The following is an 11232-nucleotide window of genomic DNA, read 5'->3' on the forward strand; positions in this document are numbered from 1 at the left end:
TGTCCCTTTGACTCGCAAACGCAGAGCCACGCCCCCATCTGTTTCCGCCTCCGCGAGGGGCTTTTTGGCCTCAGCGGTCCCCGTAACCCCGCCCACCACGGAAACGGCCTAGGAGCTCCGACACCGCCCTCACCCGCCTCACCGGCATGAAGCCCCCGCAGCGGCGGCGAGCGGCCCCAGCTCGCTATCTGGGCGAGGTGACCGGCCCCACGGCCTGGGGCGCCCGCGAGAAACGGCAGCTGTTACGACTACTGCAGGCTCGACGGGGCCAGCCGGAGCCGGATGCCTCCGAGCTGGCCCGGGAGCTGCCGGGCCGGAGCGAGGCCGAGGTGAGAGGGGTCCAGGCAAGGGAGCGAGGCTGGAGGCGGGGCTAGGATGTATCCGGGGCTAGGGGAGGGGCGGGCCCTGGGTGAGGCGGGGGCGGGGTCTTGGGGTGGGCGGGCCGAGGACCCGTTGGGGGCGAGGCGAGGCTGAGGAACCGGATGAGCGCAGAGGAGGCGGGGCTAGTGCGAGGCTGGGTATCGTGTGCCTGCGAGAAGCTGAGGGCGGGGCGGGGGCGGGAAGTGGTGCGGCTGAGGGGCGGGGCGAACTGCGAGTAAGACCGAGCGGAGGCCCCAGACTGGGCGGAAGGCGCAGCGAGACTGGGCGGGGATAAGCTTGAAGCGAGAGTCAGGAAATGGGGCGGTGAATGGAGTAGTACTTAGCATGGGGGTGGGCCCTGGCCGCGGGGAGGAGCCAGAACTATCCTGGTCCTTAACCTCTGTCAGGTGGCTGGTAACACCAGGGGCCTTGGCCCGACAACCCCCTGGCAGAGTCACTGTAACCCCTTAACGCCGGGTTAGCGGGAGGTTAGGGAGCAGTGGCCGGCCTGGAGCAGGCAGTGGACTGCCTAGCCCTGGGCTTCTAGAAGGTCCCACTTGGCCTCCTCCTCTCACTTCCCCAGATTCAGGATTTTCTTCGGCAGCTCAAGGGCCGAGTGGCCCGGGAGGCCATTCAGAGGGTGCATCCAGGTGGCCCACAGGGTTCCAGGCGCCGAGAAACACAAACCCCTGCCCCCATCGAGGTGAGGCAGGGCAAGGCTCCCCAGGGCCGGCCCCTGGGGAATGAGGGAGTTGGAGGGGGATAGCATGGTCAGGGGAGCCCCAGAAGGAGTAGAGCTTGGGGAACTCCTGAGGGTTGATCCCTACCTTATGGTTGCCCCACCCAGGTGTGGATGGATCTGGCTGAGAAGATAACAGGCCCGCTGGAGGAAGCCTTGACTGTGGCTTTCTCACAGGTATAATCCCCCAGGCAGGATGGGGGTGTCCCTGGGGGACAGGGTCAGATATATGAGTCTAAATAAGGGGGACCTGAGTCCTGGGTACATTCCTCTTGCCAGACTCCCCCTCTGTGATTCTGGACAGTCCTTAGACACCCTGAACCTCAGTGTCCAAAGTTCTGTGTCATCTCCTGTATGTGGTGCCTTCCTCCCGGTGTCAGGGAGGATTTGGTGGAGGTGGAAGGCTCAGTCTCCTGCAGGGCAGAGTGGGAAGATTTCTGCCTTTCCCTCCCTGACCTCCCTGCCTGCCAGGTGCTCACCATCGGCGCCACGGAGCCCCTCAGCCTCCTGCACTCCAAGCCCCCCAAGCCCACGCAGGCTCGTGGCAAGCACTTGCTCCTCAGCACCCCTGGAGGGCAGGAGGACCTGGGCCCTGAGGCCCCTGGAGGGCAGGAGGCTCCTGGCCCTGCCCCCAAGACCCAAGGCCCTGCCCCAGAGGCATCTTCTGAGTCCCCAGCTGGCCCGTGTGCTGAGGGAGACTTCTCTGTGGATTTTGAGAAGATCTACAAGTACCTATCATCCATCTCCCGCAGTTGCCCTGGCCCTGAGCTTTCCGCAGCTGGTGAGAAGGAGGGTGCTGGGACTCTGGGGTGGGAGACCCTGGCGGAAAGCCCCACCCTCCCCTCACCCATCTGGATCCATTACCAGAGTCAGCTGTGGTCCTTGACCTGCTCATGGCACTTCCCAAGGAGCTGTCCCGACTGCCCTGCGCTGCCCTGGTTGAACATATGTCGGATACGTTCCTACGCCTGACGGCCCCCCAGCCCGACCCGTCCAGTGGGAGCCTGGGATCCATTGCTGAGGATGATGGGACAGGCTCCAGGGGGCAAGAGGCGGCTGGCCAGGCCACCTCTCAGGCCCCTGGGAATGCTGGGCCCAGCAAACCAATACCCATTTGGCAGTCAGCTGGGGTCTGCCCCTTGAACCCGTTCCTGGTGCCCCTGGAGCTTCTGGGCCAGGTGGCACCCCCTGCAAGATGAGGGGGCTGGTGGGCAGAGGACACAGCAGACATCTGTGAGCCCCCCAGCCCTCAGTCCTGCTTAGGCTGGCCTTGAGTTGCCACAAGGATCTGGTAAAAGTGGAAGGTCCCTGACAGTGTGCAGTACAGGTTGGTCATTAAAATGTTCACACAGCAGGGGCCTCAGAAATGGAAGCACAGTGGTATGGGGTTCAGCCATAGAAATGGCAAGGGAATGGTCAGCCAGGTGGCTGGGCTGAAACCACCATCAAATACTCCCCCGCCCCTCATCCCTTCTGATGTCCTGCATCCTGTGTTCTATAACTGCGAATAAAGTTCTGCTCAAACCCCCATGCTCTCTTTTTCCTGTGGGTTAAAGGTGGGAGGGGACCCCAAATGCCAAAGAGAGAATCAGAGGTAGGAGAGCCATAGCTTGGGGTCCCAGGGACCAAGGGGAGGCATGCCAGGGAGGAGGGCGCAGTCATTACTAAAGGCTGCTGTTGCCAGGTCCAGTCCGATGCCATCTGGAGTGACCTCATTTTGGTCATGAGGGGACCCTTGGTGCTTGGAGGGTCTAGGCCTGAGCCTGACTGATGTCAGGAAAGGTTTTTAGATCCTGGGGCCTTTCAGCATAGAGAAAGAGGGGAGAAGCCAGCAGAGAGAGGGTAGCCAGGTGGGAGGAGCCAGGCCACCAGCCAAGGAGGGTTGGGGTGGGCTGCCCATGTGGCAGGAAGTTGGAGGGAGGGGAGCCAGGCCCTGAGGTGGCCTTGGGGAAGCAAGTGGGGGAGGGAGAGCTGGAGGGGCCTTAGGAGCAGAGAAGGGGAAGCAGAGCTGTGCTGACGAGGGGGCTGGAGTCCTAGCTGCTGTCAAAGGCTCCAAATTCCCAGAGGTGCAGCTGGGTCTCCCTGCACAGGGTCATGAGGGACCCCACCAGTTGGTGAGGGCAGGTGGGGGAACCAGCTGTCCTCCCACAGCACAGCCTCCCCCAAAATCTAACCAGTCCTCTGCGAGTTGGTAGATTTTCTGTTCACAGCGCCTGTGTGTTCACACAGCCTTCCTTTTATAGAAACACTTGTTTCTCCCCACACACATTGCACACGGCTCCCTGGGGGTTCACAACGCAGCTCCCAGGCGGGCTGTGGAGCAGAGCCAGCCCACTCCATGACCCACAGCACCAGACCCGCAGTTTCCAAGTGCACATGTTCACGGAGGGGCGGAGGGACCAGATCAGAGAGGTCTGGGGCTACAGGTGAGGTCATGGGGCCAGGAGGCCATGCCAGTTCTTGGAGACAATCTGCAGGGCTGGCTAAGAGCACCCCATTCCTGATGCTTACCAGGCTTAAGTCCATTCCACAGCCCCCAGCGTCTCCCCAAGTCCAAAGGAAGAAGGGCAGCCTTGGCTGTCCCTGGCGCTAGGGGACTGAGATGACTACACATCAGCCCCCCCAGAGCATGCATCTGGGTGCTTCCCAGCCCATGGCAGCTGTTAAGAGTGTGCAGAAGTCAGCCCTGGGTTCAAATTCTAGCTTGGCCAGAATCCAACTATGAGCAAGTCACAACCTGCCTGGACCCAAATCCCCTGGACTGTAGAACAGGGATACAAACAGGGCTCACTGGGTCCTGAAGAAGAGGGAACAGGCCATGTGCAGGAGGAGCTAACTCAGCACGCTGCTTGGCATGCAGTAAGCGCTCAATAATAGCTTTTATTATCACCATCGGCTCAGAGGCAGGGAAAAATGAGAAGGCAGGGGGAAGGCCTGTGGGGAGGAGGGCAGAAGGGATCAGAGGGAGGTGGCAGGAGGACAAATAAGGGTTGGAGGTGGTAAGGGAGGAGCGCGCTGACCTGAACTAGGGCCTGGGCTAGGGGCAGGAGGGTCCCTGCCCACGCTTTCCCCACACGGAAGGCGCCACACATCCTGGACACAGCAGCCATTGTCGCTCTTCAGGCTCTGTCTCCGGGGCCAGCTGCGCAGGGCATATTGGTATGCAGGATCCACCCCGTGGGCCCAGGAGAGCCTGCCCCACGGGGCCAGAACCCAAAGAGGGGCTCAGCACTAAAGAGGGGCTGGCAGCGGGGGAGTGAGGATGGCCAGATGGTGGGGGAGGGAGGAAAAGGGACACGGGGGTCTCCAAATCCAGGAGCGGACATGACACTCATGCTTGGCGGCTGGCCAATAGTAGAGCCACCTACACGCTGGGGTTGGGGTGGGGAGGATTCTCTTTCCACCCAGACTTCAGAGTCGGGGCCAGCCAGGCCGGTGAGTTTTGGAGAGGACAGGGCAGGATAAAGGCACGAAGATGGGAGGGGTCTGAGCGGGGAGGGGTTGGTCTTCTAACGCCCTCCCGCCTCGGGCTGCGGGCTCGGGGTCAGGATCCCGAACGCGGTCCAGGCCTGGCGGCGCCCCGTCTAATCAGCGCTGGGAGAGACCCCGCGGAGGGCCGGCTGGGGGCGCCGCACAGCTCAGACCAGCGCATAGTCGAACTGCCCGCGCTCGAGCGCCTCCTTGTGGTCGGTCCAGGACGAGGCGGGCATGCGGCTGTAGGGGTCGAGCAGGATGCGCACGCAGCGCACCATCAGCAGCACCAGCACCACGAGCAGGCAGAGCACGAAGGCAAACACGGTGCGCTGCTCCGCGTCCAGGCCTGCGCCCACCGGGGGCCCCGTCGACGGCGGCAGCGGCTCAGGGGACAGCGTCCACGTCGCGCTCATGGCTCACATCGCCGCGCGCCCTGCGGAGGAAGGGACCCGCCCAGGACGCGGGGATGAGGCTGCGCCCTCCCGTGCCCCCGCGTAGCCCTGTCGCCGCCGCCCCCTTACCTTGCGGAGCCCCAGCCGCCGCCTGCGCCTCCGTCCCCGGGCTACGCCCAAGGCCGGCCCGCGGGCACCCAACTCCGGGCGTGCACGCAGGTGGGGACGCTAAGAGCAGGGAGAGGGAGCCCCGACCCGGCCGGCCCGCGCACAACAGGTGCGAACGCGCGGCCCGGGCGGCGTGGCGGGGGCGAGACCCGGTTCTCCCGCCCCCCTCTCTTTGTTCTTGCGTCCCGTGGACCCCCCTCCCCCACCACCCTCGCCCCGCCGCGCCCCTCACCCTGGCTTCGACTGGGACGGGGACAGAGCGCCCGGCAGCCGCGCTCTCCTCCGGGACCCGCTTGGGCTCTGCTCTCGGCCTCTTCCCGGCAGCGGCGGCGGCGGCGGCGGCCCGGGTTCAGCCCACCTCACCCGCCCCTGGAGCGACGGAGACCGAGGCAGGCGAGCCGCGCTCTAGCCGGGCCGCCGCGGCTGTTCCCATGGCGACGGGGGGGCGGGGCCGCCGCGGGGGGCGGAGGCTGCGCAGGGAGTGGCGCGCGGGCTCGCGACCCTGCCCCGCCCTCCGGGAGAACGAGCCCCAGCCCCAAGACGCTGGAGAGACCTCCGGGCCCAAGGAGCTATCAACACCCAGAACCTCGCCCTCCCTACCCCCACAAGCACCCCCAGAAATCCCCAGCCCGACTTCAGTTCCCACACCCTCATTCTCTGCGATTGACCCCTCACCCAAACTCCCTGTTTGGGGGATCCTAATGCCTCCGGAAACACATCAAGCATTCAGGAGCCTCCAGCTCCGGGGACCCCAACCCTCAGGAGACCGCAGCAGGTCATTGAAGGCCTCCTTAGCTTATCTCATCACCGTCTCCCCCACCCCCTCCACACACATCCAGGATAAGGTAAGGCTGCCCTCTCTTCTGCTGCAGTTCCTTCAGTGACCATGACCGCCGGCCCCCCCCAGCCCTCTTCAGTCCCATCTCCCCCCACCCCAGTGACAGACAGCATGTGTTGACTACCCAAGCTGCTCTCCTGCACTCTGGTGTTTTATTATTTCCAAGTCTCCAGCGTATGTACAGGATAATAATAAGGGCACTCTTTAAAAAAAAAAAAAAAAGGAGCTAAAACAGCCTGGCTGCTGTGGCCAGTGGGCCCAGGCCCCACCACTCTGTCCTGGGAGGCAGTCCCTGGGCTAGGGACCCCTTGGCACTGTCTGGTTTGTGTGGCTCTGTGGCCCACCGGTCAGCAGCCCCCATGGGGCAGAGGGCGGTGCAGGGGCTGGTGCTGTAGCCCCCTCCCCGCCCTGCTCCATCCAGCTAGCTTTGCAGCCACCCTGGCAGAGTGGGGGCAGAGCCGACAGTCCTGGGCCTAGTGGTCTAGCTGCTGCAGGTGGACACCAGTCTGTTGCGTGTCTGCAGTGACGATCCTGCCCCAGAGCCCCTGGTCATGGCCACCGTGCTCAGAGGACCTGCTCTGTGCTGGAGGCAGAGATGTCCAAGAGCCGCCAGGCTGCGTAGGGGTTGAGCTCGTCCTGGTCTCGGCAGAGTGCCCACACGTACAACATCCGCAGGACCTTGTCCTGCAGAACCAGGAATTGGTGAGGGCTGGAGGCAGACAGTGGGCTCGGCACCCACACTGGGACGAGGGGCTGTCGAGGGGCAGGGCAGGTTCAGGACACTGGGGAGATGCTGGGAGGGGCTGGAGATGAGGGGTGCTGGGTTATTGGCCCAAGTCTGGGGGGTCCCAAGCAGAGACTGAGACAGAGGCTGTAACTCAGGACTTGGTAAAACCAGACGGATCAGCCGCCTCTAACCTCCAGCAGGCCCACCTAGGGCCCTGGGACTTCTCAAGGCACTGCCCTGCCGTCCCCACGCAGTCCCTGACTGAACCGCCATCAGGGCAAGGCAGCCCACCCAGCAGTTCCTGCCCATCCTCTCCCTCGCTCACTCACCGGGTCGCCCTCAACCACCTCGCCCTTGGGGTTCTTTATCACCATCACCAACTGGGCCTGGAAGGTGATGATCAGCACGGGCCCCTGCTCCATCATCTTGCCCATGGCCAGCTGCAGGGGGACCAAGAGAGCGAGCAGGTCTCAGAGGATAGTCCCAGGACCCTTCTCTGCTGCTCCCATCCAGGTGCGGACCCCCACTTCCCAGGACATGGCCAGGAGGAGCCCTCGGCACCTCGACATATCGGGCCAGCCCCCAGAAAGAGCCCGAGGACCCGCCTGAGCCCAAACCCCAGGGCTGCCCCTTCCCACTGGCCCACTTCCAGGTGGGCACTTCCCAATTGTGAGCTGGAGTCTGAGCTGCTGACGACCCACGTAGGCTCCCCAGATTGAGGCTGTGTGGGCGCAGGGAGGCTTCACGGGGACGGCCTGTGTGCACACAGTTCGGTCAGAGGGGAGTGGGCACCGGCCCACCTTCAGCCCTCCTCGGGGAGGAAATTGTGGCGGAGCAGACTCCTGGGGGCCTGAGCCTCCCTGACAAAGCCCCCACCCTTCTCAGTTCAAGTGCAGGGGCAGCACTGCCTTCAGGGACCTCGGGGGGGCCCTAGGTCTGGGCAGCAGCACCCCCAGGGCCACCCCTTGCCTAAGAAGCCCCAATTGCAGAGCTATGGAAACCTCTCACTGAAAGGATCCTCCAGGTCATTTAATCCAAATGCTGCAGCTCCTTAGGGGACAGGGAGCTCACCCCTCCCTGCTGAGCACCTTCCCCACCCCGGGGTCGACTGGGCCCCCCTGGGAAAAAGCACTCACGTCGATGTTGTCAATGTCCAGGATGCGGGAGTGGAACTGGAGGCCCAGCGCCTTGGCCTGCTGGATCGGGTGGGCCAGCTGGCTGTAGGTCTGCAACAAGAAGCCAGATATCCCCACGTGGCCGGCCACCCGCATGCGCAAGCCACGCCAGGGCACCACACCCCTCGGGGGCTGGTGGCCGAGGACTAGGAAACTCCCTGCCGGTGGGCTCAACAGCACGGTTTCCATGCTTCCAGCCCACACACCTTCCAGAAACAGCTCCCAGTGCCTGGGTGTGTTGCGCCAGGGGTGGCAGATGCCAGGAGCACAGGTCCAAGCAGGGAGGCTGGTGCCATCATTGCGCTAATGAAAGCGGTATTAGTCAGGGAGCTCGGTGATGCTCCTGGAACGCGACCTGAAACACACTCCCAGCGGGAAGTTGGGGCCTCTCTGGCTGCTCTTGGACATCCCAATGCTCACCTCACTGTGCGTCCTGGCCTGGAACCAAACGTTTTTTCTAGGATTCATCCTACCCCACGGCTGCCCAGGCGCCAGCTGCCTGGGTCCAACTCCTTCTCACCGACCTGCCCTGTGGGTAGCCGTCAGCCACAGGCACCCTGCTCTTCCTCTGGGGTGCAGGGGCCCCCCAAATGACACCCTCATCCCCTTGTGCCTGCTCCCTAGCCCCAGGCACAGCCCCGGTGACACATGCAGCCTCGTATCTCAACAAGCAACCACGATGGCAGACATCCCAAAGGCATCCACCTTTTATGGAAATAACTGATCCGAGTTTAAAAAAAAAAAGGTGCCAATCCGACTTTGTGTGTGGTTTCTTGGAGATGACATTTTAAAAATACCCCCGTGTGAGTGGCTGCAACTTCATCTGCGTTTCCAGGGGCACCAGCAGCTCTCTGGCAGAGATAACCAGCACATCCTAATGGTCCCAAAGTTAAAAAAAAAAAAAAGAAAGAAAGAAAGGAAAAAAAAAACACTCATAAATGCCTGCTGGATTAGTCACCGTGCAGGGGAGTATTTGAAAAGAAAATCTGACATCTCCTCTGCTTTTTCCAAGTTGTTTGTGAGCTGAGTACAGAATAGAATCAGCCAAGAGACTCTGGATTGCTCAATATAAAGAAGCCAGGGGTAAAAAACCAAACCCCAAGAAGCGCAGGTCAGGGAGTAAGCAGGGTGAGGTGAAGTGGACTGAGAGACAGACGGGAGCCCCATTGTGACAAGATGGCTTCCAAGAACGGGCAGGGCGGACAGTGTGCTCTGAAGGATGCCTGACCCTCTGCCACACGGTCCAGGTCAGCCTGTGGCCTGGGACCTGGAGCCCCTCCTCTGGACACAGGCTTCTCCCCGGGTGGTAATCTATCCATGTCTGTCTTGATCTGTGTTTCAGGTTCTCACAATGAGAACAGCTGATAAATCTGTCTGGCGCCGCGCATTCTGGAGCTGCTCCTGTGTCTGCACTGCACCCTCATGACTCCAACGATGCACCTCTGGCCCAGGGAAGGGAGGTGACGCGGGCCCGGGGCCTCACACCCTGCTTGCTGTCCAGCACCCGCAACCCCTGAGCACCAGGGGAGTATCTAATGCGCCCCAGAGCTAGCCGCTGTCCCTCGCCCTGGCCTGCAGCCACCCCCACCCCAGGGCCCCCCACCCTGGCGGGCCCTTCCCAGGATGAGCCTCCTGAGCAGATCCTCTCCAAACTGTGATTTCTTTTTAGGACTATATAGAAAAAAGAACGAAAGAAAGAAAAAAGCGAGCACTCACTGCTTCATAACACCAGTCTTTGAGAATGTCAAGCTCTCCAGAAATCATGGCCTAAAAAGGGAAGGAAAAAAGAAGCGTGAGAATGAGTGGGCTTCTGAGGCAGGAAAGCTCTGGAGAATGTTCTCCAGTGAGCACCTTTCCTCTGCAGACCCCCACCCCGAGGGTCTCAGTCAGGTGAGACCGGGTCAGGCTGCAGGAGGAGCGGAGCTCCTGCATGTGCGCAGGGAGCTCAAGCCTTTCTCAGGACAACAGGGCAGACTGGGGTGGGTCCCGAGGGTTTGGTGGAAGAAGAGAAGGGGACACTGTTTTGGGCTCTCACCCTGGCTAGGAAACTGAGCCAAGGAGGACAGGAATGGCCTCCTGCCTCCCCTGGAGATGAAGCTTTGGGCCGTCAGGCCCCGCGCCCAGGTGGGGCAGGGGGGAAGTGGCGGGAGGATTCCCGGGGTGCGATGAGGGAAGCTTCCACAGGAAGGACTACGCGGAGGCAGCCCAGGAGGAGGGAACAGGCATCCACATGGGACTGGATGGGCTGCCTGCAGGCGTTCCGAAGGCCTCTGGCTTGGCTCAGTGCAGGATGCCCGGGCTCCAGCCAGGGCTGGGGGCCAGAGACGGGCAGAGAGGAGGCAGGGAAAGAGCAGCCGACTGCGGGCAGGGGCCTCATGGAGGGTGACCTTGAGCAAGCCACCCCCTCCTCGCTTATGAGCCAAAAGGAAAGGCAAGAGGACCAGAAGATAGGATTCAGGACCCTACAGAGGGAAAGCCCCCTGGGCTGCTGTGGTGGTCCTGCCTTCCTGCCCTGAGGGGCTTCCCCAAGGCCCTCAGGCTCCCCAAGGGGCAGCAGCCAGCTTCCCCCACCCCTGAAAAGTCCCTGAAACACAAACACCTGGTCCCTCACAACTACTTTAGGAAGAGGGCTCCGCAGAGAGCCAGGAGCTCCCGGCTCCAGTGCGTGTGAGGGACTCAGTCCCTGGGGCGGGCACACCCTGTGGACAGGGAAGAGCGGTCAGAGCTGCAGCCCGGGGACCTGCGGGGCCACAGATGTCCTCCTTCTCAGAGCTGCTTGTCCGACAATGGCCGGGCATGGGGTGGTCAGGCCTCTCAAGATCAGAGCAAAGACTGCTTCCATAGCCAAGTGCCCCTGGAACTTCCCACTGGGCCCCAGCACCAGCCATGCGCACACACGAGGTGGGGGGTTGGGGCAGGCCCACGGGGCTTGGCGCCCAGCACCCACCTCCAGGACGTTTGGGATGATGTCATTCTCACACTGCTGCAGGAAGCGCTCCTTGTCAAAGGCGGGGTCTACCCGCAGGATCTCCGTGAGCACCTCCGACATCTCCGTCTTCGAGAACAGGCCCCCTGGGTGCAACCGAGCCAGGGGTGGGGTGAGGGCTGGGGACCCCTCCCTGCTGCCGGCGTGGGTGGGGGGACAGTCCTGGGGCAGCCCACTCACCCAGCAAGTCTGTGACCTTGTCCGTCAGCACGCGGGACGCCCGGATGAAAGCGTTGTCACTTTCGTCATACTTCATCTTCATCTCGAAGAACCCTGCAGGGGGCAGGGTCAGGAGTCAGGGGCTCTTCCAGAAGGACATGCCCACTCCATCGTGGGCCCCCATGCAGATCAGGAAAATGGGGGGGCACCTCTG

The 11232-nt window shown here is 62.5% G+C and overlaps 3 protein-coding genes across 4 annotated transcripts; 1 reads left to right on the forward strand and 2 right to left on the reverse strand.

The window, feature by feature from the left end:
- The first annotated feature begins 86 nt into the window (after positions 1 to 86).
- Positions 87 to 2627, forward strand: SNAPC2 (small nuclear RNA activating complex polypeptide 2). 2 transcript variants are annotated; one of them, XM_031437125.2, is made up of 5 exons: positions 87 to 329; positions 944 to 1063; positions 1208 to 1276; positions 1571 to 1880; positions 1967 to 2627. In XM_031437125.2, the coding sequence occupies exons 1-5, from the start codon at positions 147 to 149 to the stop codon at positions 2296 to 2298; spliced, it is 1014 nt and encodes a 337-aa protein (XP_031292985.1). In that variant the 5' UTR covers positions 87 to 146; the 3' UTR covers positions 2299 to 2627. The 2 variants fall into 2 exon arrangements, with proteins under 2 accessions (XP_031292985.1, XP_031292986.1); XM_031437126.2 differs by lacking the exon at positions 944 to 1063.
- Positions 2628 to 3929: 1302 nt separating this feature from the next.
- CTXN1 (cortexin 1) lies at positions 3930 to 5533 on the reverse strand. The gene is made up of 2 exons (XM_031437130.2): positions 5366 to 5533; positions 3930 to 5006 (listed from the first exon to the last, which is right to left on the reverse strand). The coding sequence occupies exon 2, from the start codon at positions 4984 to 4986 to the stop codon at positions 4738 to 4740; it is 249 nt and encodes an 82-aa protein (XP_031292990.1). The 5' UTR covers positions 4987 to 5006; positions 5366 to 5533; the 3' UTR covers positions 3930 to 4737.
- A 568-nt stretch (positions 5534 to 6101) lies between these two features.
- On the reverse strand, positions 6102 to 11132 carry TIMM44 (translocase of inner mitochondrial membrane 44; the record flags this gene model as incomplete). The annotated part of the gene is given in 6 exon segments (XM_064479843.1): positions 6102 to 6655; positions 7028 to 7138; positions 7835 to 7924; positions 9590 to 9640; positions 10821 to 10945; positions 11040 to 11132. Coding segments are annotated over 6 exon segments (590 nt in total), but the record flags the coding sequence as incomplete, so codon positions are not given.
- Positions 11133 to 11232: the final 100 nt, after the last annotated feature.

The sequence above is a fragment of the Camelus dromedarius genome, chromosome 27 (genome assembly GCF_036321535.1).
Source record: "Camelus dromedarius isolate mCamDro1 chromosome 27, mCamDro1.pat, whole genome shotgun sequence".
NCBI lineage: Eukaryota > Metazoa > Chordata > Mammalia > Artiodactyla > Camelidae > Camelus > Camelus dromedarius.